A 26,199-nucleotide genomic window follows, 5' to 3' on the forward strand; every position below is an offset into this window, starting at 1 on the left:
AATGGGATATTTAAACCCCGCCCCAGGAGAGAAATGGATTTCAGTTGTGAGCTGTGGTGTTTACATTTACCCTGCAAAGATAATGCTGCTGTAAAGTCAAGCTTTTTTCTGCTAAAAAAGTTGTTCCAGGAAGTTTTAAAAGGTTTCTTAAAATATGTGGGTTATATTTATTCTCTAGCATGTAGAGCTGAGCTTGTGACAGTCAGTATATCTGGGTCTATGTATGAAACAGTATGGAAAGGCCAGTGCACACCAGTTAAAACACTGTAAAATGTATCCAGAATTTATTTCTTGTAAGATGAGGCAGCAGGGGGCAAAGGCCTATGGTAAATTTTTTATTGACCTTCATGGGCAGCCATCCACAACGCTATCACCAATGTCCAGAGCTTTGGCTCAACCTTTACTGCACCCTTCCATTCACCAGTTCACATCTCCATTTTAATCTCTTCCTAACTCTGAGAGAGAAGGGGATGGTCTTTTGGCTTAAAATTTCCTATGTCTCACTTTAGGCCAGAGGACATTTTTGCTGTTGCTTGAAATCTGAAGCAGTTTTGAATTCTAAGAAGGTATCTTTACCTTTTTGTAAAAAACAAACAAAAAAAAGCATCAGGTTTCTTCCATTCAGAGCTAATTCATTTAATATACACTGAATAAATAAAAAACAAGCTGTTAGTATGTCCAAAAAATGACTGCATCAACATAGCATTTTTTCCAAGTGGGAGAGAATTAGTTTGAAAGTAAAGATGAGATATTTCAAACAGGGGTGTCTCTAAGTCAGCTTTTAAATTCACATTTATTCTGTGCTCCAAAGTCCATGGAAGTCAGTGGAAAGCATCTGCTGGCTTTAACAGGTGTTTGTTCAAGATGAGAGGTAGAAGTAGCAGAGCAAATTGATACAGGAACAGCCACCACCCATCCTGGGCATGCTGTAAATGTATTTGGCTGGAAATATTATCAAACACCAGAGGAGGCAATGATACAGGTATCTCAAGGAGTTGTCTTGTTTCTTGTTTTGCTGTGTGGACTTTGGCCCATCACTTCTTTCTGGACCTGGGTGAGAAAGAGTCTTACCATCTCTTAGTAGTATTCAAGGGAAAGAAACTGAAGGTAAAAAAGGTCTCCATCTGAGGTAGAGAGGCATAGAGAAATTAATTTTAAAAACTTAAATGCTGCTAGATGAATGGAATTAATTTTAAAATAATTTCCTACTTTTATTTCAGTGTGTGACTTTTTAAAATTCATTTTAACCTGTAATGATTTTAGGTTTCTGAACAAAACAGCTTTTAGAACAACAATGGAAAAATACCAGATTTTTTTCTTCCGATAGTGTTGAAGGGGGTACTCTGACAGTTTGGAAACTTCCCCCAACATATTTCTAAACATTGAAAAAGTCCTGAAACGCACCCTGTTCATTTTGATAAGTCAGCATTTTTGAAGAGATGATCAGTGAGGGAGCACTAGCGATAAATCCTCCCGAGGCTCTCCGTCTCTGTGTCTGAAAAATGGATCCTGCCTTCATTTACTTCTCTGGGCAAAGACACTGCTGAAGAAGTTGTATGTGGTTTTTCCTTTGAAACATCACTGGACCTCAGGCAACAGAGGATTTTGCTTACATATTCGAGTGGCTGTCAGTCAGCTCATATTGAACACCTTGCCTATGTGTACAAGTACACTAATGCTTATCTTGGCTGCTGCCTGGTATCATTGAACGTTCATGCTCAGTGTCCTCAGATCAGGGGATTAGGTCAGGCCAGTTTTATTATTAAGAACAATCCCAGTGCTGCTAATCTGCTTTTGAATAATAATTTTGAAAAGATTCCCCCTTCCTAAATGCACTGATGAGCACTTCTTCATTTGGTTAAACTCCTTTTCCGTTTCCCAGACGCTTCTCTTCCCGGGTACCTTGGGCAGGCTGTCATTGAGAAGAGAGGAATTTTTCATCCATAGCATGATTTTAGGTTACAGCTCTCCCTGGAAGCCCGCAAGACCTAAGAGACTTTTGTGTAAAGCATGAGCCCAACATATTGGATCTGCTATCAAACATTTTAGATAGCCCACGGTACTCGCAAGATCTAAATTAGAGCGGACGCTAACGTAATGCATATTACTGGTTTTGGGCTGGAGAATTCCCAGGCCAGCTTGCAAATCTGACAGCTTCCAGCAGAGTTTTACATCGGGAAAAAATGACGTACCTGTGTGCAGCAGGGAGGGGTGCCCACGTTGGTTGCACTGCCAAAACCCAGGTTTCTGTTGGACATCGGGACTTCTTCCCTCTGTAAATTAATGGCGACCAATGGCTGAACCAGCACCGTGGACATAAATCATGGGAAGGAGCAGCGAGAAATGAGTACAAGGCTTTTCTTTCTATTTAGTAATTTATCAAGGGAAGTGGCACATTAATAAACAGATCTCCCTTGAGGTGTGGGAGTAACAGAGATAAATATGACTGTCAAATCTGGCCTGCTTCCTTCTGTTAGAGAAGGAGGAGACTGCGGGAATGCAAATGCAGAAAGCAATATCTATATCTGGAAAGATGCATATTATTTGTAGGACAGAAACACTGACAACTCAGCTGAGATGGAGCCCCATCGCACTTGGTGCAATACATACAGTATAAAACACAAACCCTATCCAAAGGAGCTCATCTAAATAGACGACGCTAGGAAATTGGGACACAGAAAGAAGCAGCAACTTGCTCAAGAAGGTATGGCTGGGGAAGACTTGCAACAACACCCAGGTCTTTCCAGATTGTGGCCCATGTATTGAATCAAGATGTCTTATGGCCGGGGCTGGGGGGGGGGGGGAAGTTTAATTAGTTCAAATCAATTACATTACATTAATATGTTGTGGACAGAGCACAGTTTTGACTATTATGATCTAGACCCAAGCAACCCTCATGTTGCTCGGTCCAGGGCTCTGGCAGGGCCCAGATTTCATGAACCAGATGTGAAGTTTGGGAATGCTCCACTCCAGCGTTTAGGTAGGGCCAGCCTTTGCTGAGGGAAGTTCATTTGCTCATTTTGGCTTTGTGTCCATCATGCCTCTATAATTAGCTGCTAATTTTCCAGCTCCCAAGGTAAGTGCCACTCACAACAGCAGAACAGGGCTGGAGTCTGCCAGCTGCAAACGTTAGGAAAGTTTGAGTCCGGTCCCTCCAAATCATGGGACAGCCTTAACACTCAGGAGGTTATTTTTATGGACCACTGCTGCTCTTTCTGTTTGCTACCTGATCCTTGAGTCACGTTTTCTAGCATCTCCCTGCCTCGTGAGGCTGCAAAATGTAGTTATACAAAATACTGTAAGAAGGTGTTCAGCATATATGCAACGACCTGATTTTTAGGAGAAATTCCCAATGTTGTCAGTATTGCAGTAAAGGCATTGCAGCTAGCAACGCCTGAGGCTTCTTAGGTGTGGGACAAAAGTCACAAAAGCGCTTGGTTCAAGTACTAACTTAGCCTTGGACTTCCAGTGGGACCTTGGGCAAGTCATTTGTCTTGTGCAACAGGGGACATTATGGGTAATAAGGGGATGGTGGTGCTAAAACCCATTGATTACACAGCACCCAGGCATAGTAATGACAGAGCCACTTAGGTACACGGGTGAGTCACGAGGAGACTAGGAGACTGCAACCCAGCCACTGGTCTCAGGGAAATGTTGACACAAACTTCTGTGAACCAACGCAAATCAACCATTTGGTCATGCTGGCAGGATATATTTTACCTCCTTGTACATCCCATTCACCCTCTCACATACCAGCACTGTTGTCAGGACAGAAAGTTTATGCTCTTGCAAAGTGCTGGGCTTGTGTTTGGTGATATGCAACCAAAATCAGTCCCTCCAACCAACTAGAGGAATACAGCTCATATTGCCTGCCTGGGCAAGTTACTGTTTTATTCACCGTGTTTAATAGGATATACCCACAGCAAGCTTTCTGGGGAGACCACCGCTGGAAAAGCCGGGTAGTAATACAGTGCTGCACTCATCGAGGGAAGGAGCTGGAGCAGCTGAGCCTTCCTGCACCCCTGGGTGGATGACAGGGGTTACCAGCCAGACCCCATGGCTGAGGGGCATATTTTACACTTAGAAATCTTTTTTTTTTTTTCAAAAATAAGTGACCTAAACGCTGCTCTCATTGCTTTGGAGGGATGAGCCATTCCAGCCAGGGCTAGGGCTCAGGCAGGCTTTGGATCTGGTGCCCTGGTATCAGGGAATGTTGTGATACGGCCCATCCCCAGCTCCCGTCCATGCCACCTCGGAGAGCTGCAGGTGGGTCGGGCCTGGACAGAGTTTCCTCTTGATGAAGTCAGTCGTTCCAGTTAGCAGTGCCGAAATGCTGGGGGAAGCCAAATTCATACAGTAGTAACTCTCCATGAATCGCAGATCCACAAACGGGACTGGCAGGGTTGGAAATGACTTCATGCCCGAATGATTGACAATTGCTAATAGGGTCCAGGCACTGGCAGGTCCCCTCGGAGGGGGAGAGCTTGAACTTTGTGCCTAGGCTGCCAAATTGGTTTTCTTAAAACTCTTCATTTACTTTCGGGGCTCCTGGAGCCTCGCCTCCTTCGTTAATTGGATGGCCAGCATTGTGCTCGCCCTCGTTTGGTTTCCGCTCCCTCCGCACTCAAGCACACACACCATTTCCAAGGGTTGCCCCGGCTCTGACGTGCGGCTCTTCTGGCCCGCTGCTCCTGCCACCGCGTCAACGGGGACGGCTGCGCTCATGGAAGCCTCGCGGGGCCTTTTCCCTTTTAATTTTAAGTTAATCTGGTGCCAATGAAAGGGGGCGATGGACAAGCTTCTGTTTATTCCCCAAGGAGGGTGAAGCAGGCGGGCATTGGTGGTGGTGCCTGACCCCTGTCATTCAGCACCCAGCGGAGGGGAAACCTCCTGTCAAAGTGCAGCTGGTGCCCGCGCTGCTCCTGGCTCCTGAACGTTCCACAGCAGTCACAAGCGCAGCGGGTCTCAGCGTCTCCCGCCCCCCCGAAGGAAGGGAGCAGCCCGCTGGTTTTGTCTGACAAAGTCTCTCTTTCCTCCAGTGTCCCGGTTTTCGAGCCCGCGGGTGACTCCGAGATTAAGCCGAAAACGAGCCCTTTCTATCTCCCCGCTGTCTGATGCCAGCATTGATCTCCAGACGATGATCAGGACCTCCCCAAACTCTCTTGTGGCGTATATCAACAACTCCAGGAGCAGTTCAGCGGCGAGTGGCTCCTATGGCCATTTATCTGCCGGGACAATCAGGTAAAGCTCTGGGACCGGCTCCATTCAGCTGCATAACCATCCCCACGAAAGGAGGGGGGATCCTCCAGCAAGGGAGACCTTCCCTTCCTTGCAACCTCTGCTTTCGTGCTTTGGGGCTGTGTAGTGTATTAAATCAAAGCCCCCAGCTGGTTTTGCATGTGGAAGGGTACTTTGTGGCATAGGCGGGGCGGGAGGTTGCTGGATTGGGATTATTGGGTACCAGTTTCCAGTACTTACAGTATGATCGTGCCTCCCTGCAAGCAGAAACAGAGAATAAATTCGTCTAACAAAATGCTCATTGTGAGCAGTTGGACTGGTTAAGAAACCCTCTGATTTAAGAGATTGCCCCAAAGTATTCTCCAATTATTGGCCCACATTCTTAAAAAAAAAGTTATCTGGGTGGATTGAAGAGCTTAATTCTAAAAACATATTTAAAACAAATCTAAGCCCTTGAGTAAAGTTTTGTTCAAATCTTAATTAAAAAGCACTTACACTAGGCAGCTCACTGTTGCCAATTCCTGCCGTGATTGCTTCACCCAAGTTTCACAATGTTATTATTCTTTTTATTACTTAACTGTTAAAAATGTTAGCTCTAATTAACACTGATGTTGCAAAGCGAGGGTTTATAAAGATCACGCACTCCTAAAAATTGTAGGGAAAAACAGAGATATTGCCATTAGTAACTATAACATTAATTTTATAATTTACTTTATCTGGCAGCATCATTTAGAAATTGACTGTAAAATCAAACATAATGCTTACTTAAACAAATTGCAACTCCTTGTCTGGGAATCATATTTTTCTAGTCTTTTCATCTGTTGTCGTTAGCTGGGCATACCTGTAGCATCTCATCTTGTACTCAGATTTTAAGTTTTTCAGGGTAACATCTGGTATTTTCAACAAATCAAGTAGAGTGCAGTCAGGCCCAATGGTCAGTTGTTGGCCTCCAAGGGAATGATCAAGTAATAATAAAGAATTTGAAACTCTTCTCAGTGTTCTAAAGGTGTATCTTAAATGTCAGGAATTGTAAAATGGGTTACATATATAATAGGATAACTGTCAGCAATTTGGGGTGAAAAGACTTTTTTGTTACTATTTTAACAATGTCTTAGTGACAGGAATGAAATCCTTTCTCACCCGCTCAGACCCAGATCCTAGTAGCACTTCAGAAAGTCATTTTTGGACTTTGCTGTAACATAACAAAGCTATGCAGCAGCCTGCCATCACACCTCATTTGCTGCAGCGCGTATTTAACTCCCAGACCTCTTTTACACTGTAGTGATTTTTACCCTTTATTCTTTTGGTCAAGTTGTCATTAATTGGTTTGGAACAGAAATACTAATTCTATGGTCACCAGCAATAAGTATTTTCTCTAAAAGCAAAATCGGAAATGAAGCATGTTGCTAATTATGGCCCTGCTCTCTGAGCACTCACACCGTGGGCAGTTTTAGTAATATGAGAGAAAATACCATGAGGGTAAAGGTTGAGGGCGACCACCTCTTAAAGGTGGGAAATAATCAATTTTGGGGCTGAGAGTCTATGGTTTGTGCATCACCCACGCAGAGCAGAGGGAGAAGAGCAGCTCCCATGCTTCTCTATCTCTGCCAAAAGGACTCACCCCAGGAGTGAACCCCTTCTTTCCAAAAGCAGAGCTTTGTTTTTAATGCTGTCGACTGCTGCATCCTGGCTCAGACCTGTTGCCCCCAAGCAGCCAGGAGCTGGTGGTGTTTCTGGTCACGGCCGACCTAGATTGGAGCTGAACCAGTGACCTACATATGAAGGGTGACATACTGCAGCAGTCCCCTGAGCCAGCACTCCCCTCACCTGAATGCAGAGCAAATTACATGGGTTTGGCGTATGTTAAATGGATAGTTATTCATCCCCCCTGTAATCTGTGCCAGGTCAGCCAGGTGATGCTGGTTTTTTATATCCAGGGTAGCATAACCCCAAGGTGGCGAGTCTGCAGAATAGGTCTGCCTGGGAAAACCTGGGAGCCTCAGGGGCTGAAAAGCCAGATGTGTCCATGTCCCATCCTTTTCTGTGCTCTCTGCCAAGGGCTTTGGCTGTTTTTAAACATAGGAAGCAGAGGCACACACGAGATGAATCTGTCCTTGCAGTAAAGCAGGCTGTCAGGCTTATCGTGGCATTGAAGGCATCAAGCTGGGGCATTGCAGCCTGTCTCCTGGAGTCTCCAGGAAGCCAAACTTGAATCAGTCGCAAGCTAATGTGATAAATATTGTTTAAAATAACCCCTCATCATTTTTCCTCCTCCTATTGCTGCAGTCCGGCGTTCAGCTTCCCCCACCCCATTAACCCCGTGACGTACCAGCAGATCCTGACCCAGCAGAGAGGCCTGAGCTCAGCCTTCGGACACACTCCTCCCCTGATACAGCCGTCCCCAACCTTCCCCCCGCGTCAGCATATGGCGGTCATCTCCGTCAACCCACCGCCGGCACAGATCAGCAGCAACAGCAACTGCATCTCTGACTCCAGCCAGGTAGGGACGGCCATCCTGGCTCTCTCCATGCATGGGAAATGGAGGCATGTTCTCCATGGGGTGAGCACCGCCCTTCGTGGCGGCTGTGGGAGTTTTACTTGCTCTCTTTTTACTCACTCTCTCCCTCTACATTGCTTTTTCTTCCTCCTGGCAAAGCTTTTCTGGACTAGTCACAGGCAAATTTTGTGCCCTCCCTTCCTCGCACGCACACACGTACCTACCCGTGCAGGAACCAAAGGCCTTGGTCCATCAAAGCATTGAACGTGATACGCAGGGTCATCTCAGGCAGCAAATCTCCTTGAACGTGTGTTACGTGCTATTGAAATCGAGGGAATTCAGCACATGCTGGAGTGTTTTGCCAGATAAACACCCGAGCACTGTGAACCAAGCTTCATCAGTTCCTTCACAAATCCCTCCTTCCTTTCTTCTACTGGCATGAACCAATGGTCTTAAAACACCTTATTCCTTTCCTCTTTAACAAATAAGTGCATCTTACCTAGGACCTCTAGCCATTTTACTTATAGTTCCATCTTTTTCAGTAGCTACTCTCTCAGGGTATCCCTGCCGTTGATTTTTACTGTTAAGGTTTGCGAAACCAAGGGCCAGATTTTGAAAACTGGGAATGCCATGATATGTATGAAATCCCACACCTCAAATGCGTCCTTGCAAATACCTGTGAGTTCACACAGACATGTGCATGTATGCACAAGCCCTCCACATGCACGGGGTTAGTGAATATGTCTAGCACATTTTTAATAATTTTTCCTTCCCAGTTTCATTCCTTGGAAGTTTAAATTGCAGTTGCTTTTCTCCCCCAAGACTTACTTCACCTCATTTCACACCCATTTCAAATTGTTGTTTTAGTTGTATCATACTGAACTTTTCAGACTGGTTTATTGTTTTAGGGTTTCTCATGGCTGCTGCACTGCAAACTCTGTTTGTTATTGAAGGTTATTTGATTGATTGGTTTTGTTTTCTTCTTACAAACTGGCTACCAAAATAATGTGGCTGGCAGGAGTTATGCCCCTGTTTAATAACTTGCAGGACCAATCTTGAGCAATTAGCAAGAGTGTATTTAAAATGTTAATGTTCCAACTTTACGCACATACAATGGGATGGTTTTTCTCATGAAGTTGTTCTCATTTTTTAAGAGCTTAGCAAAATATACACATAGCCTTTCATGCACCCAGCATGCCAGAGCCTTCGCATGTAACCAGAGCCCCCCACTCCCCCCAGGAATTCATTTTCTCAACAAATCATTTCATCGCATTGAGAAATAAAATCGTGGCTTGGGTGGGGGTTGCATAAGGTTTTGACGGCTTTGACAGCGACTGGATCACTCTGAAACGTAGCAGCAGCAGCAAGGCCAATCTCACTGGTGAGCCTGCAGAAGCTGATGCTGCCCTCGATTCTTCCTCTCTCCCATCTCTCTGCCTTGCACAAACCCACACAGACTAGTTTTCATGTGAAACCCGGGCCAGCAGCCCAATACCCTGTTGTCGCCGGCCTCTCCCGAAGTTCAACCTTGACTGATTTTTAAGTTAATTTTTAATAAGGAGGTGGGCTGAAGTCTGCCTCTCCTCCCAAACCCCGGTGCCATATCTTGCCTGGTTTTCTTTCCTAGAGCAAGCAGAGCAGTGAGTCGGCCGTGAGCAGCACAGTCAATCCAGTAATTAACAAGCGCAGCAAAGTCAAGACTGAAGTCGAGGGCTTGCCCCCAGCATCCCCAACCACACAGGTAACCTTCCTGGTGCAAGACGTCTTGTGGGGCCAAGGCAGCAAGCTGCTGGGTCTCGTTGTCTCTGGGAACGATACTCTTGGCACCTTTTGCTGCAGCTGGGAGCAAGGCATCAGAGTCTGCCAGGCAGGCGGGTGTCTTTCGGAGCATGAAGCCCGGCGAGGCACAGGGCAGAGCTGCAGCGACTGAGTGAAGCATTCGATGGGTGCTTGGGACTCAGCTTGCTGTTGCTGTGCTTGGATAGAAAAAAAGGAGGGAGGGAATATTTCAAGTGTGATAATTTAAAAATGATGTCTGAGTTTTCTGTGCTGATAAGCAAGCAGCATTAGTGTCTCAGAGCAAACATAGATTATGAGGGAATCTTGCATGTAGGTAGAACACTTGCAAAAAAGGACAACTTCTTGATTCAACAAGGAATTGCTCCTAGAAACATCCTTTACACTGGTGACACAACATCTGACACCAAGAAGGGCCCAAAGGCCTTTGCTTTCTTTCCGGAGCTCTGTGATTGCAAACTGTTTAATGGCTGACAGTATCCATCTGACCGTCCTTTATCACAACTGTAAACTATCAGGAGTGCTCTGGGCACTTCATTTTCATGAAATATTAGGCCGTGTTATTGTCAAGCAAATGGAAGAGTTGATGACAAATTTCTCCTTCTGCCCTGGTTCAGGAGCAGGTCTCAGCATGATGCATGGGGACAGCAACGTGTGCAGTCATCAGGGGGCTGGTAAAATTGATGAAGATAGCATATCAGGGAAAGATAAACATGCTGTAGTCAGCACGATTAGGGCAAAGAGGCACCTCTCTGGAGCTTTGAGTTTAGGACTGCATCTACACACTACTGCAAAAGCACATGCCCTGAAAAACCAATCTGGCCACCACCTGGCCTAATAAGGCCACGTGTTTATTTCTTGCAGCAAATGAAAAAAGGTTTGAAAGCCATCACCTGTTTTCTCAAAGTATCTGTAGCAGAGGAGCTGTGGGACAGACAGCTGCTTGCTCAATGGCTGTCATCCTCCGGTTTCTCCTCCAAGGTGAAGAGGTGTGCGCCCAGTCGCAGGCAGTGCTTGGATAGCATCCGCCTGGCTCACCCCTGCAGCCCTGCCCCGGAGTTTCGTCCACTGGTCTTAGGCGAAATAAGCACTGAAAGAAGTGGCGGAGTAGTTTAAAGCAGCGCAAGAAGGTTTGATTAGAATAGCGAGGTGAAATTAAGAGAAGCAAAACGCACGCTGATCGTCTAATAGTTCCTAATGAGGAGATCTGTGAAGTAATACCCCAAGGGAAATGTAGGCTTCACATCTTGCAGCATTTCAGTATTGACTGGGAAATTAGTGGAAAGTACCTTGTAAGAGACAGCCCATTCTTGGCAAGGAGGACAGGTTAAAAGACTAAACGTAGGGGGTGTCTCCTCTTCAGTTGGTCTAAGCAACAGCAACTTGTTAAATTTGGGGATTCCTGTTCTGCAGGAGACTGTGCTGAAAAGTTGAGTTACAGTCAGTTAATTATTGACTGATACATTTTTTGCAGAGTATGAAGCTCATCCATCCCCAAAAAAGCATGCATGTGTGTGTTTTGTTTTGGAAATGCTGTTCTGGAAACGCCTCATGTGAGTTGTGGTTTGGGTGTTTAAAATCCTTGGCCAGACAGTGTCTCCCACGATGGTTTGTGCTATAAAAAACACAATCCAGACAAGATTTGTGGGACACAGTGGAGCACTAGGCATGAGGGACCTGAGTTACTGTACCCTTACGATACCACAATAGCTCCAGTAGAGATTCAGATTAACATTGAACTAGCCAGAAATGAAACAAGTCAATCCTCTTCAACAATTTAAAATGGTTTCAATTCCATTTTTTCCAACAAAAAGTATAAAAATTTTGGCAAAATAAGATTTTTAGTAGAAAATTTCACTTTTCCAGAGACCACAGTGTGCACGGAGAGAAATGTTTCAACAAGAATAATGTTCACAGCTCAACCAAATAGGAATTGCAGGAAAAAGAGGCTGCTGTTTGAACTTTCTCAGATTATTGCTCTGGGCTCAGATATAGTTTGAATCTCCAGAAGTCTTTCTGTAAATTACTACAGTTTCCTGTCCCAAGAGCCACCTTACAATATTTTTTTTTTTAAATTAAGAGCTAATTAAAACAAATCTCTTCCTCTCCATATCTAAATTTTTGAATTGAAAAGTCACAGCTGGCATGTATGTCATGAGCTAGTTAATGAAAATTGTTGAACTTTCAGATAGTACATCGCACTTTGCGAGTCATATAACGCCATAAAGTCATTAATCATTGCAGCCCCTCAGTAGGCATTGGGAAGGTGTTGGTGGGGAAGGAGATGGCAGCTAGATAGGTCCGTTTGGGCAGGTCAGAGGCAGTTTGAGATAGGTCTGGCTGTGTCTACACACTTATGGGGCCAACTGGAGCACAAGATCATGAGGAACAGTGTCTCATGCGGTCAGTCACCCCAGACGCTCCTGTCTAAAGCTGCCCTGGAGGTGGGATGCTCTGCATTGGGCAGTAGTAGTAATTGGGAGGAAAGGGAAGGGAATGAAGGGGGTCAAAACCTGCAGGGTTCTGTATTGTTAAATTCCCAAGCCAATATTGGCTGCCGATTGCCCTGTCTGTAGTGCAAGTGTCTGACGCACGCAGAGCCAACAGTTGTCCTTACCTCTAAATTGTACTAATTATGTTGTATGTTACACTATTGAGTAGGTGCCGATGTTTTAATCCTCATAGCAGCCATAACAAAAATCTTCTGTGCTTCATTTAGCACTGAGGAGCTGGCTAGACAGAGAAGTTAAGGAGAGAGCTCACAGCGTGCCCAGCATTAAAGTAACTCATTTATGAGTCTGGAGCCCCTGGAGCTCTGCTCCGCAACCCACTCATCACCGGGTCTTGCTCAATCTTCCCAAATTTCCCTATCTCAGAGGAGTGCTTTGAGGGCTTACCACTCTTTCCTTGTGGAGTATCCTGCAGGCATAAATCTTTGGGTAAGGGTTAGGTATAATTTTCTCATCTCTTGAAAGATGCAGAAAACAGGACTCCCCCCTCCCCAACCCACGTCAGGTGAGTGTGGTAGTCACTAGCCTCTGACTGCTCTGTGGTTTCTTCATGCTCCCCACTCCCCCTAGATCAGAACTTTTTCTCCAGCAAAGAACACAACCGAAGGTCAAAAGTCAGCCTTTTCCTTTCTCCAGCCTTTCCTGGGACTGCCCACGACCTGGCTGGAGCCAGGCATTGCTGCGACCATGGCTTCGAGGTGTTTTGTGTCTTGTGATTAACTCTGATCCATTTTGACCAAAACTCTGTAACTCATTATTTCACAGTAATCAAGGATGTTATGTTGCCGCAATGAGCATGGTTTTGTGATCAGTTGATACCTGCCCTGTAATCTATGAGTGACGGAGGAATTCAGATGAAAGAAGTTCACCTTATACAATGTACCGTTGTGTGTTGCAGGAGCATCTGACAGACCTGAAAGAAGATCTAGATAAGGATGAATGTAAACAGGAGCCTGAGGTTATTTATGAGACGAACTGTCACTGGGAAGGGTGCACAAAGGAATATGACACTCAAGAGCAGCTCGTCCATGTGAGTAATGGTTGGGAGGAAACCCCAGCGATAAATTTGGGTTTCTGTGCACTTGTCCTCATTTTTTATTACTAGCTGCTGTACAGCTAGAGCTCACTCTGGGAGCTACTAAAGGTGCAAATCAGAGATACGGTGTGTAAACACTGCCAAAGCAGGTCGCTGCTCCCCAAGGAGTTCAGCTGCAAGAAGCTTCTCATAGATTATTTGATGTTGCTCTCTTCTCAGCTGCTGAGGCTGCAGTTTTGGTCTCCCTTGTGCACAACCCAATGACAGAAGGCTCTGTGCAGAGGACCTGATCGGAAAATGGGGAATTGGGCTGAGCCCTTCCCTCTTTGCTGGCTGTATTCACTGAGCCTCCCCATGCACCTACACCAGCTATGGGCCAGGGATCACCCATAATGTCCCCAGTCCTTGTCCAGGCCGTGAAAGCCTTTAATGCTGCTGTGACATGAGCTGGGGTGCCATATCACTTAGAGGCTGTTGACCTGCTCAGCATATCCCTCCCACAGAAACAGAGTGCTGCCAGAGTTTGGAGACACGCTCCACTGTCTCCATCAGGGCCCGAAATACAGGAAGCGAATTGATTTTTTAAAAATTGGGAAATAGGGCTTCCATAATCACAGTGATGTCCCCAAACCAGTGTCAAAACTGCTCTCTGAAGCCTCCCCAAACCAAGTCATTAATCAGATTTTCAGTTCTAATTAATTCCAAGAGCCTTTCACATGCTTTGCTTCACCTGGGAATCCACCTTTTGGTTTCCTTTGGCTTCTTGGGTCAACAAATCCCTCAAACTCAGAGTGTGTGCCTGTGAAATCAGACATGATCTGTGTCTGAGCCCCATCCTGCCCCAAGCCCAGCACCCTCCCAGGCCTCACTTCAGGTCTGTGGTGCGAGCCCCATTTGTTTGAAGCCAGCCCAGAGCTGCTGGGAATTCACCAGCCCCAGCAACTCTGCTGCTTGCAGCAAAATGTTGGATTGAGCAAATTTTGTGACAGGACCCTCTGTCTTATCCTTTCCCTTCAGCCTTTTGCTGCTTGCCTCAGCCGGGCTCCGAGCCTGCCAGGGGCCACCCTTGTGCAACTCACATGTAGCCCTCTTCCTGAAGGCTCATGTCTACTCTCACCCTTTTTTATATCTTCATTTTAGTCATCTTTAGGCACCACCAAGTAGGCATTAGTCTCTGTTTCCCCAGGCTCTGCACACAAACATTATCTTAGCCCAGAGGGACCACACTCTAAATGATAATTTGGGGCATGTGCTCTTCTTCCATCTAAGGCTAGGACCTGCCCACCTCTGCCAGAAGTCACTGGTTCAGTGCAACAAGTCCTTGAGTAGAGACAGATTTGGAAATAGTTTTCAGGGCCAATTGAGTGATAAGGTTTTAATGGGTTGCACATTGCATGCCACGGGGCGTTGCTTTTGTGGGGTTAAACCACAGCAGCCCCGTCAGATGGGCTGGGCTCACATTTGTCCAGCAGTATTTGTGCGTTTCCTTCTCAGACGTAAGAAAAACTCTTTAACTCTGCCCAGAGCAAAGTGCAGGGCAGATCCAGGCAGCTCAGCACAATTTATTTCCAGAGAAAACCCAAAGAAAAATATTTGATGGAATGTCCAAGATTTTCCTAAATTTGGAATGTTATAAAAATGGAGGCTTCTGTACTACGATTACTAGCAACATGGGGTTGTGGATTTGGGATGCCTAAAATACACATGCAAATGAAATACAGATGTTGTGGGCCAACTTCTGAGAAGGTGGCATCCCACCGTGCATGGAAAAACTCTAGTTTGTGTGCAGAGCAAAGTACCTGGGCGTGCAGTGTCCGTTCTCCATACGCAGTGGGCAATGTACTTGTGGGAGAAGTGCATGTCAACGGCGAGCAGCAGGAGTGAGGACATAGTTTTGCAAGCACCACTGCTGCTCCCAGCCTCGAAGGTCACACTCAATTTGAGAGAAGCCCAAGCAAAGCCTCCAGCCAGGTGGGGTTTTGATGGGACTATGGAGCCATAGCTGAAGTGTCGTGAGTTGTGCAACTGCTCCTCCACCGTGTGATGGGAAGCAGATGTTGCCCAGACAGTGAGTTAATAAGCCTAAAGGGGGTTATAGTCCCCCTTCCGTAAACCTATCTTCCTCTGGCCCAAGCAGGACCAAAAGGGCAAGCCTGTGCACTCCCCCACTCCTAGCACTGCCATGTGTAGTCTTGGTCGCAAGTCAGACTCCCACACAAACAGAGCCAGGAGACATATCTTCCCAGTCTGGTTTGGATGTGGTTTAGCGTGTCCATGGGTCTCCTGGGGGGCTCACCAGATTTCCACCATCTGAGGCTAAAATCTCACGCTGATGCCATGTAATAAAACCAGAACTGTAAGCAGCTGAGCTCCAAACCCATATGAAACCTCTCCCAAACTCAGCCGCCCCCAACCCTCCCAGCATGCAGCTTTGGGTCTCGGTGTTTACCCCTGGTGCCCAAGGGATGAGCTGAGGACCATGCACCTCCTCTTGCCTTTGGGTAGACCTGGTGCCCCAAGCAGGAGGTCCCTGTCCTCAGGATTGGGCCACAGCACACAGAATGCTGGGGCTGGATTCAGCTAGGACTGTGAAGGTCAGTGATTCTGTCTTAATGCATTTTTGTGTCCTCGTGCTGCCTCACCACCCCAAGAAAGTCTCAGCCAGAGCCGCAACATGCGTGCCTGGCCTTGGACAGGGGGACGAAGGCGGGGGCTGGAGAAAAATCTCAGCGCAAAAAAAAACAAAACCCAAACCCAAAGTGGTTTATTTTAGGATTTCCTGTCAGTGAATGTCTGCTGAAAAACACAGGAGCGAGGACAGGCATTATTTTTGGCAGTGAGACCCCATTCAGAGAGACAAGGCCGCCGCGGGAACAGCGCTGCCGATGGGCTGGTCTCCGGCTCTGTTTATTTTCGGCAGGGCTTGATCTGCCCTGGGCTGGGAAAAAGCAACCCTCATCTTCCTCCCAGGGTGGACAAAGGCACCGTTCTGGGTCTGGCTTTTCAACACCCCGGCACAGGATTTCACGGACCCGAGCAATTAGCAGTAATTGAGGCCACCGAGCTTTCCTTGGCGCATAGCTCGCAGATGCTGTCATTTCCTGCCAGCCGCCAGCACTGGACAGCAGGTGGATGTCTTAGGGCCGGTGTACGGGCTGGCGCGCAAGTAGGCTTAGAATCATAGAATCATAGAAACATTGAGGTTGGAAGAGACCTTTAAGATCATCGAGTCCAACCGAGGCTCGTCTCCTCCTCTCCCCCATCCCCCAGCAGCACCCCAGGAAAGGGTCACAGCTGCGTAAATGCAGCACAGGAGGGTTCAGCAGAGACAAGTGGGCTTATTGCAAACCTCCAGTTTATAGCTGCTTTGGACCCAGCGCCTGGTGTGCTGGATGCTGTGAGCTTTCTCCCGCAGGACACACCAGACCACAGAGCTGGGTCCCCTGTCCCTGGTGTTATCTGTGCACCTGGGACCCAGGTGCAGTGCCTGACCGCAAGCACTGGGGAGGGAACGGCTGGCTTGCGGAGCACCATGCGTGCTTTGCTGGCATCAGCTTTTCCAGGAGTGACCTGCTTCTCCCTTCTCTCCTACCAGCACATCAACAACGATCACATCCATGGGGAGAAGAAGGAATTTGTCTGCCGCTGGCAGGACTGCACACGGGAGCAGAAGCCCTTCAAGGCTCAATACATGTTGGTGGTGCACATGCGAAGGCACACCGGAGAGAAGCCACACAAGTGCACGGTGAGCATGGTGTATCTCAGCTTGGCAAGTGGGACTGGACTTTGGTGGTCACAAAAATGCGTGTGCAGACACAGGCCTATGGCTTCAACCAGGGCTCTCCCAGGGTACCTGCTGGCACCCAGCTCTGGGCCAGTCCAGCTCTCTGTGTCCAGGTTGGAGCTGCTTGCAGGTGACAGCCTGGGGACAGGGCAAGTGGTCAAAGGAAGGTGTTCAAGGTGTTAGTGGGCAAAACTACATTTACTTGGGGAAAATGGGTTCAGCTCTACCACAGAGATCCAGAGTGACTCAGGACAAGTCACTTAGGGTAGAGAACCAAGCAATTTAGTTGCTTACCTCCAGGAAGGAAATCCAGTAACCCCACATCGGGGAACCACGTAACCCTGGTCGTGTCTAATTCAGCATCACCCAGTACTGCTGCTGGGGCTGGAATTTTCCCTCACTCACGTACCTGAGTGTGCAGACAAGCCTCCTTCCAGCCTGGGGAGCTGGGCCAACATCTCCTGCCTCTGCTCTCTTAATCCAGAGATGAGGTCAACCCCTGGGTGCTTAAACCCCAAGAGGAGCTCAGTCCCTGGACCTTCTGCATGCAAGAGGCACTGTGCCTAGTGTTAAACACTGCCTGAGGAAGAGTATGGGCTGCTATTTTGTATCTCAGCCCTGTGGGGTACAGGCTCATCTAGCACGTGTGAGAGCTGGGCTCACCTCCTCCTCAACCTCAAGATATTAAAGCCTATATCTGCCCTCACACATGGAGTCTCCCAACGCACCACTGACTGATGAGCAGCCGAGGATGCCTGATGGGGGGCATGAGAGAAGCAAGCTGTGTAGTGGCTGTGGCCAACTGGTAGGAGAGGAGAGGTGTTCACCATCTCTTTCCACATATGCTTCAGCCCTTTTTCCTCCTGAAGGTCCATCCCTGTCTTTTGATATCTTCTGCTCCCTGCCTTCTCCTCCTGCCAGTTTTTCATACCTCCTCCGCTGTCAGCATTATGCTGTTCCTCTCCCCAGAGTCTCGGAGATGAGTCTTGCTTTCTGCTTGGCAGATGTCTGAGCCCTCCTCCCCTATCTTCCTTCTCTTAGTCACTTCCAGCCCTGCTCCCTCCCTGGCTCTGCCCCAGCTCCTGCTTACAAATATTAGGATATGTATGATTTGCTTGCTGCATGACTCCTTTATCAATCTTCCAGCCCTCTGTTCATTTAATTTAGAGCATAAGCTCCCCAGGGCACAGGGCCATGTCCTTTGTTTTAATCTTCTAAAGCACTTTGCCCAGTTCTAGTGCTTTACCAATCTTCCTTAAAAGTATCAAGGAATATTGATCGTCGGTGTGCTACAAAGTGAGCAGTGAGGGAAAGTCTAGCCCTGCCCTTGCAGGTAGAGGTACTCAGAAGACAAAAAGCAGCAGGGGCTGCATCCTCTTCAGCGCTGTAATGGAGCAGGAAAAAGCACCATTGCACAATCCTGCCTCTTTCAAGCCTCGGTTGTGTCGCACTGGAGCAATAGCAAGGCTGGGTGTGTTTAAGTCTCAAGTCATCCTCTGCCTCCTGGAGAACTGCAGTCCCTCCATGTGCAATATGTCACAGCAACTATCCCCGAACTGGAGTACCACCGGTTTCCAATTGCCTGGGATACATGGCAGCTCTGCAGCCCTTCTGTGGCAGAGCATTCCTTGTCCAAGCCTGGCAGTGATTTTTCAAAGCACCATTTGTTTCAGACAAGAAGTTTGTGGTGTACATAAAGCTACAGATGAGCCTAATTGCAGCCTGGGATTTGGTCAAGGATTATTTCAACAGATGACAGCCAGAACTCCCACTGACATAATCAAATCCACGCATAAGAGTGGGAATAACTGCTTTGAACATGCACAGGCTGCTTTGCTGAGGAGCTCTTATTTGAAAATGTGGCCTTAGTACTTTTGCTCTTAATAACTGCATTTTTGTGTCAGTATCCAGCAAAACCAGAATGGACACATGAGTTGCCTCGTGCTGAGTTCCCTTTGTTTTCCAGCAAGTGGAATGATGTATTTCAGTGACTGTAAGCAACTTGAGTTGAAAAGGACTCTTTGCACAGGGCAGGAGAAAAAAGGGATATACTGTGCTACCTCAAAGCTGTGGCATGTTCTGTGGGCCAAATGGGCTAATGAAAGTTGTCTGAGGCGGGGGAACTGGATCTATCCCACCTCAACAAAGCTGTGGAAGGAATCAGCTCTTGCAGGATGCTCCTACTGTCCTTGAGGAGATCTGGATATCTCAAGAGACCAGAGCAAGTTTGCCTTATGTCCACCATCCCTATGCTAGACCTTAAAGGGAAGCTTAAGTAACCCTACTTCTCTTCCAGCACAACAAAGTTATATGGGATCAACCTGTGCCTAGGTGCTTCACAGGTTTCGCGGGCTGCATGTTTGCCTCACTCCTTAGCAGTGCAGGGGAGTCCTATGCCTGCGGAGCACAAGGAGACAGGTACCGTTGCTATTGCATACAGCTGCCTTTGGCCTCTGCCCAAAAGGGCCAGATCTCTGGACACGTAGGGCCATTCAGCTGCCCACAGGGAAATCAGATACTGAGCTGTGGCATGACCTATCCTGCTATGACACCGGTTTCTTCACCGGCCAAGATTCAAACACAGCAATGTGAAATGCTGTCACATCTGGGCTGAACTTGTAGACATGTTTGAGTGATCTGACTAAAATATAACACTCTGTGGCTTGCATGCATTACAACGGGAGGGTCCGCTTGTTGAAACTTAAAGTCTGTTTTAAGGTGCTTGCATAGGAAGTGCAGCACGGGCTTTTCAATGCTCGCAGCTGAACAGCGAGTGCAGCATTTAGCTAGAATTTGGAAGGGAGCCTCGCATTTCTTAAAACCTCTTCCAGTGTTTGTAAGTTCCCGCTTGCTTCGTCAAAGAGCATTTAAGACGGCCTCCCTGGTTGGAGGTGAAATCCTCCCGTGCTGCAGTCAGGGCAGGTGCAGGGAGAAGCCTCCAGCCCAGGCAGAGTGGAGGGTGGCAGGACCCGAAGCCTCACCGTCTCTCCCGAGCTGCTCCTTCTCGTTGTGTGGGCAGCTGGTTTCCTTCCAGGAGGAAGGTTCCTGGCCTGTTTTGTCATCCAAAAATCCATCTGTCTTCAAGATTGAGAGTCTTGTTTTTTAAACTCGTAATGTCAGACAGCCTGACCACAGCATCCTCTGAGAGTAGACCCAAGCTGCAATTTGGGAAACTTCAAAGCTCGCTAGATTTCTGCCTGTGTGTTAGAGAATGGTCTGGGCTTTCCAGCACTGGTGCTAGTGAAGTTGCAAGGCTGGCCAAACTGTCAAGAAGCCGTCAGTTCTCTGGGTGGGAAGGAGAGGGCCTCTGTTTCTGAGTGTGTTAGCTGCAGAGAGATGGCAGGAGGGGCTAAGAGAGCCCTGGGAGGAGCGGAGGGGTGTTCAATCCGGCTGGAAAAAAGAGTCTCTTGTTGAAATGTCAGGTGGGTACCCAACAAGGAGCAGCACCTTAAATATGACTCACTGCTGAAACTCTCAGCCTGCCTAGGGAAGCAAATTCTCCCAACAAAGTGGATGTTGTTCCCTAAAACACAAGCCCTTTAAAGGGAAGAAAAAAAAGAAAGAATGAGAAACAGATGAGAAGGGTTTAGGCAGGGGGAAAATCAAATTTTTCTGGTTAATTAATCACTCCTCTTGTGTTTTTTTATTTTAGTTTGAGGGTTGCTCCAAAGCCTATTCCCGCTTGGAGAACTTAAAGACACACCTGAGGTCCCACACTGGAGAAAAACCCTATGTCTGTGAACACGAAGGCTGCAATAAAGCTTTTTCCAATGCCTCGGACAGAGCCAAGCACCAGAACAGGACGCATTCCAATGAGGTAAGCCTGGGCTTACAGCAGCTCAACAGAGGGATTTTTTTTTTTTTCATTTTGCTGACAATAAACATACACTTTACATGCTGGAGTCATGTAAAAAGAAACCTACTGTAATAAGAGGTTTTTCTTATTTTTAATGGGATTTATTTTGCTGGAGAGCCAGACCACATTAGCTTTATATTTATGAAAGCCATGTTTGAAATCATAAACAGATGTTAAAGTATGCAAACTTTTTAATCAGCTTTGGAAATTAAAGCAAGCATTTTCCAAATTTATAATTTTTAATAGCACAAATAGGATTGTACAGTTGTGCATGTGGTGTTTAATATTACTGTGGAGCAGACTTGCAGTAGTATAACAGCTACCCTGGATCCTGACGCTCTGGCAATAATACTCCCTCCATCGTTTGATGTACAATGATAAAGCACAATGCAATGCTTTGTTAACCTTGGCTAATTAAGACCCACTATTAGTAGTTGGGGAGCAGAGGAAATTGCCTTTATTGTAACGCATGTGATGGTCTGTTGCAATCAACCACGGCCGACGATTGAAATTTATATTACCACTAATTAGCTGACAGGGGAAGAAAAAACAACACTCCAAAGTTCTAATAGTGTTTGCAGCCATGAAGAATTCAGTCTGTAGCCTAATTTGCAACAGTTAAATATAGACTATTGGAGAATGGAACACAATTGCCACGGATGACAGCTTTTTAAAGCGATGCTGTGTCTACAAAGGGCTTGTTGGGAGTATTTGTGTCTCTGGCATAATATCAGTCAGTGATAACCAAAGTTCTGCAGGTTTCAGAGATTCTGTTGGAGTCAGAATAAGGACTCAAAGTCTAGGATGCCCTTCCATGCTGTGTGATGCTGAGATGGACCCAATGAATGACCTGGATCCCTGTGTTATTTGAATTGGTTTGGGTATGAACCCAAATGTCAGGATTCTCCTTCACCAGTGAGCCACTTCCCCAGCAGGACACAGGTTAAAATTAACCCATACCCGCACTGGCACTGGGTAGTTTGGGGTTGGTTTAAGGCTACACCAACCCTGAGGCCAGGAGGGACCAACAAGACATGCAACCTCTCATCTGCTCAGCAACCTGTATTCCCAGTACCTGGTGTTTGACTAAGACATAATTTTCTCTCTGCTAAAGCTTCTTCCCCTGAAAGGTAGGCAGTCATGATTTAATCTCACATTTCAGGTATTAGAAATTGCTTGTTTCCGAGCCCCGGACGCTTTCTCTGCCTTCCTCCAGTGCTGGATCCAATGTCCCTTTCATTGTTGCTATTTCCACCTCACAACACTACAGTGCTAAGTCACTTTCCATCTTCTTATAAGCTAAATAAGTCAATCAAGCCACTTAAGATTCTCATTACTGCAGCATTTTTTCCTGTCCTTAATCAGTTTTGCATCTCTCTTCCATCCCTAAGGATTCTCATGTGGATGGATCAAGACTGCTGGTACAACTTTTAGTGCTGGATACAGGCTCAGTCTGCCCAGTTTGTGCACACTGAAGCAGTATGTGAGCTACTTTTTGCCCATAGCTCAGTTGAGGTCGGATCCCTAGAGCTTTTCCAGGATTTTTCCTAGGCAGGCCAGAGCTTCCCTTCTGCTGGGCCAGCTTGTGTCCCATGTTCCTACATGTGGAGTTTTGGCCTTGTCTGTATTATTAAATGTCATTTCTTTGATGGGTTCAGTTTCCCAATTGATCCAGATCAGGAGCTGCACTGGATCTGGGATGACTCCTCACTTTGTCTGAGCAGAGCTTAGACACACTTGAAGGTCTGTTTGTTTGGGTTCCCACTGTGCAAGAACATGAGGCTGTAGGGCAGGAGCATCCAACTCCTTGTCTATGGTGGACCCCGATCTAATATGCTGACACTTGGCACAGGCTGCGTCCAACAACACAAATTAAAGACTCAGATAACAGATAGGCATTTTACCCTCTGCTGTTGCTTCCCCTGGAGGATGCCAAAGCCTTCTCAGGTGCAGAAACAGCACAGCCACTAGTAGAGGATTTGTACCAGACCAGCTGAGCCTTATCATGGGAACTACATTGCACTGCATGATCTTACATTTTGCGATCATGCTCGCTCCCGAACTGCTGTTCAACCCTCCTTGATGCAACACAGGCGTGCCCCAAGAATTGTGGGAGATCTGTAGGCTGCATATAATGGCTCTCCGAGCCATATATTTGACACCCTCTTTCTGAGGAACATATAACACGATCCTTTGCAACAGATGACATTCCTCATGGCAAAGCTCATTGCATTGGGCAGCAGGCCCAGGTGACGGTCCTGCAACCAGCTGTGGCCATGACCAGTGGGTTAGCAAACTGCACTGAGACCTTGGCTCAAAAAACCACATGGATGCAAAGCAGGAGTCTGTGGCCGTGAATATTTCCCATTACCCATTGGTAACTCTGTTGTGGTTCCTAGCTACCTACTAAATATTTTCCTCTGCTTGCAGTGTTTACTTGGGATACACCACAGTTTCAGAGTTAAGTCATCCATGTCTCCTCTAAGGGGGAAGTTCCAGGTTCCCTGTATTTGCCTCCGTCATTGTGTGACAGGATGTAGTGTATGGTTCAAACATGCCGAAGTTCAAGGCTGGGCATATATTAGCACACTGGCTTTTTTTTTGATTGTCGAAGTGTCACATACACTATTTCATTTTAAACTTTCAGTGACTATTTGAATCCCTTCAGGGGATCCCAGTTACTCCTGGGAAAAGAGCTTTCATCCCATGACCACTCTCCAGTGCATACACAAAAAAGTGGCATGAGTTCATGGCCAGCCAAAGGCTTGGAGTGACGTTTTCTCCAATTCAAGCTAAACAAGGGTAAAATGCAGAAATACAGTTCTGCTGAGTGCCTGGGGAGTTCTCCAGTTCTCCCACCCTAAGGAGTATCATGCTGTATGTGTATGGGAGTAGGAGGGAGGCGTCTGAGATATCTAAATTGTTGACTTCACTAGGCCATACACTGCTTTAGATGTCAGAATCTGAATAACCCAGGGGATTATATGAAGGCATGCCAACAAAACAGCAGTTGTGCTCAGTTCAGTTGCAGGAGGTATGGCCTGATGAAGAGGATGGTTGCACCCCATTAGGTGGAGTGTCTGCTGTCCAAGCAACAGTGATCATGTTACCCTAATTACTGGTGTCTGAAAAATCAGAACTATTGGGCCTAAAGGATCTTTATAAAAAGTCCTTGAACTGTTTTATGTAGGGTTTTTTAGCATGTGTGGTGGGGGTTCTGTTCTTTAGAATAGGTTTTAATAGCAGCAATAATATTTCTATAATGCCTCATCCAAAATGTTGCATGAGATTAATAAACAAACTATTTGACTTTTTGTGCTTTGGTTTACCCAGATTTAAAATATATTAAATATTTACCTCAGTGGGGTGTTATGAGGATTTAGTTTGTTCAAGTGATGTGCCAAGATCAGTCAGGAAGCATGCTTTTGAATAAAAAACAGACTTTCAATGTTTTTCATGTGATGATGCTGGCTTTCTGCAAAGAATATATACTCCTTTGTATTTTTGCACTTAAGCTTCTGGACGAAATTACAAAACAGATTAAAAAAAAAGAATAGGAATGGTCATTTTGGGCAGCCTTCAAACGACATCTATCTGGTTTTTTTCATGGATCTGTCCTAGTGCATTGGCAGCAAAATACTTAGAGTAGCTGTGAGGTTGAAAGCGGAACTTGTGATGAATTCAGAGCTTCGAGTGCAGCAGCACCAGCTCAAACAACTGCAGCGCTAATACACTTTGGAATTGGAAACTCAATAAAAAAAAAAAAAGTTAAAAGAAGAAAAGTATCTGTTTTCTGACTTCTGTTTTCAGAAGCATAGCTTCAGCCTTGTTTTCCTGTGGCAATCAATGATTCATGAATTCGGGACTAGAGTGCTATCGTCTGAAAAAAACATTGCATGCCTGTGGTTTGTTTTGCACAATAACAGATTTCAAGGTGACAGGTGCTGGAGTGGTATGATAGATTGAGTAGGGTGAATCCAGTCTGGCTTGGTTTCACTGGAATTCTATCAGCCAGAAGGTCTCAGGCATATTCTCAGTGTAGACCCCACCTTAGCAGAGAGAATGTGTTATGGCCAGTCCCCTACATCACCTCCCTCCCATCCATAATCAGGAAACATTCCTGTGGCCACCCGAGCAAATACATACATGGAAAAGTAATATTAGGAAAGTATTTCATGAATTCTTAGCTGCCTTTTAATCCAGAAACTGAAAACAAGGAGTTTAGCCAACATCAAATGACTGGCCAGGTCTGTGTGGATCAGCAGCAGCCCATATATCACATCTTAGAGATCTCAGTCTTACAGAATCCTGTGGAGCAGATGCTCCACATTTTGCTGCTGCCAGCCGCTATGCTCATTGTATTTTCTTGGCCCACGCGCTGTACCTGGAATATTTGGCCTTGTTCTAAATATAACCCAAGATTTGCTTGTATTGACAGAAACCCTACGTCTGTAAAATCCCTGGGTGCACAAAGCGGTACACGGACCCTAGCTCCCTCAGGAAACACGTCAAGACGGTGCACGGGCCCGATGCCCACGTCACGAAGAAGCAGCGCAATGACGTTCACCCGCGGCCACCGCCACTCAAGGAAAATGGGGACAATGAGGCAAGCGCCAAGCAGAGCAGCAAGGTTTCAGAGGACAGCCCCGAGGCCAACAGCACCACGAGGAGCATGGAGGATTGCTTACAAGTCAAAACGATAAAAACAGAGAATTCTGTGGTAAGAGCAGTTGCTCTTGGCAGAAATGACGCGGCCCCTAATTTCTCGGACGCAATGGGGGCGTGAAGCATTTGCATGCCATTTACCTCTCCGGGCAGTTGCCCTTCACCTGCCAACACCCTAGAATTCAAGTCCAGAGATGAAACTGCAGGTCAGGGCACAGTCCAGAACATTTTACACCTTCCTAGCCAGCATCACAAATTCCCACCCTCGCAGTCATGGGGGCCACGTGATGCCCAGTGTTGAGCTTGGCCTCCCTGTGCTGTGAAAGTGGGTAAAACTCAGAGTGTTGTGGTCAAATGAGCTTTAGCTACCTCACCAATTTAAATTGAGCAACAACCATGGGGCACAGATTGATGAACACTTCTTGAAGCAGAAGTCCTGGCTTAAGCAGTCCCTTTTCTCCTCCCTGCACCCTTCAATGTTTTTCTTTCCAAGCTGCTGCTGCACAGCAGTTTTGCTGGCACAACTCTGTTGTGGGGTGTCTGATGAAGCCAGTGGGGATAAAAGTAGCTGCTTTACTTTTCTTGGGTATCTCAAAGCAAGTTCAATTCCTTGGTCCTGTCCGCCATACACAGAAGCACAGAATCGCTAGGGTTGGCAGGCACCTCTTGAGATCATCTAGTCTAACCTCCCTGCTCAAGCAAGGTCAGCTAGAGCAGATCACTCAGGAGTACAGGAGCTCAATACCCAACTCCCAGCTGCCACAGAAAATTGTAGTGGGATGATGGGCCAGGGGAGTAAAACCAGGAATAAACATG

At 46.7% G+C, this 26,199-nt stretch overlaps 1 protein-coding gene across 4 annotated transcripts in view; it reads left to right on the forward strand.

Annotated features, from left to right (window-relative positions):
* Positions 1-26,199, forward strand: part of GLI2 (GLI family zinc finger 2) — a 200,554-nt gene that overhangs the window by 165,343 nt on the left and 9,012 nt on the right. For 3 of the 4 annotated variants that reach the window (XM_075028752.1, XM_075028754.1, XM_075028755.1), the window contains 7 exons: positions 5,040-5,241; positions 7,525-7,738; positions 9,363-9,476; positions 12,941-13,072; positions 16,674-16,823; positions 20,515-20,679; positions 25,157-25,438. In XM_075028752.1, the coding sequence (XP_074884853.1) occupies positions 5,040-5,241; positions 7,525-7,738; positions 9,363-9,476; positions 12,941-13,072; positions 16,674-16,823; positions 20,515-20,679; positions 25,157-25,438 (1,259 nt within the window). The remainder of the gene's footprint in view (positions 1-5,039; positions 5,242-7,524; positions 7,739-9,362; positions 9,477-12,940; positions 13,073-16,673; positions 16,824-20,514; positions 20,680-25,156; positions 25,439-26,199) is intronic. The other variant, XM_075028753.1, reaches the window with a different exon arrangement.

This window comes from Buteo buteo, chromosome 5 (genome assembly GCF_964188355.1).
Source record: "Buteo buteo chromosome 5, bButBut1.hap1.1, whole genome shotgun sequence".
Lineage (NCBI taxonomy): Eukaryota > Metazoa > Chordata > Aves > Accipitriformes > Accipitridae > Buteo > Buteo buteo.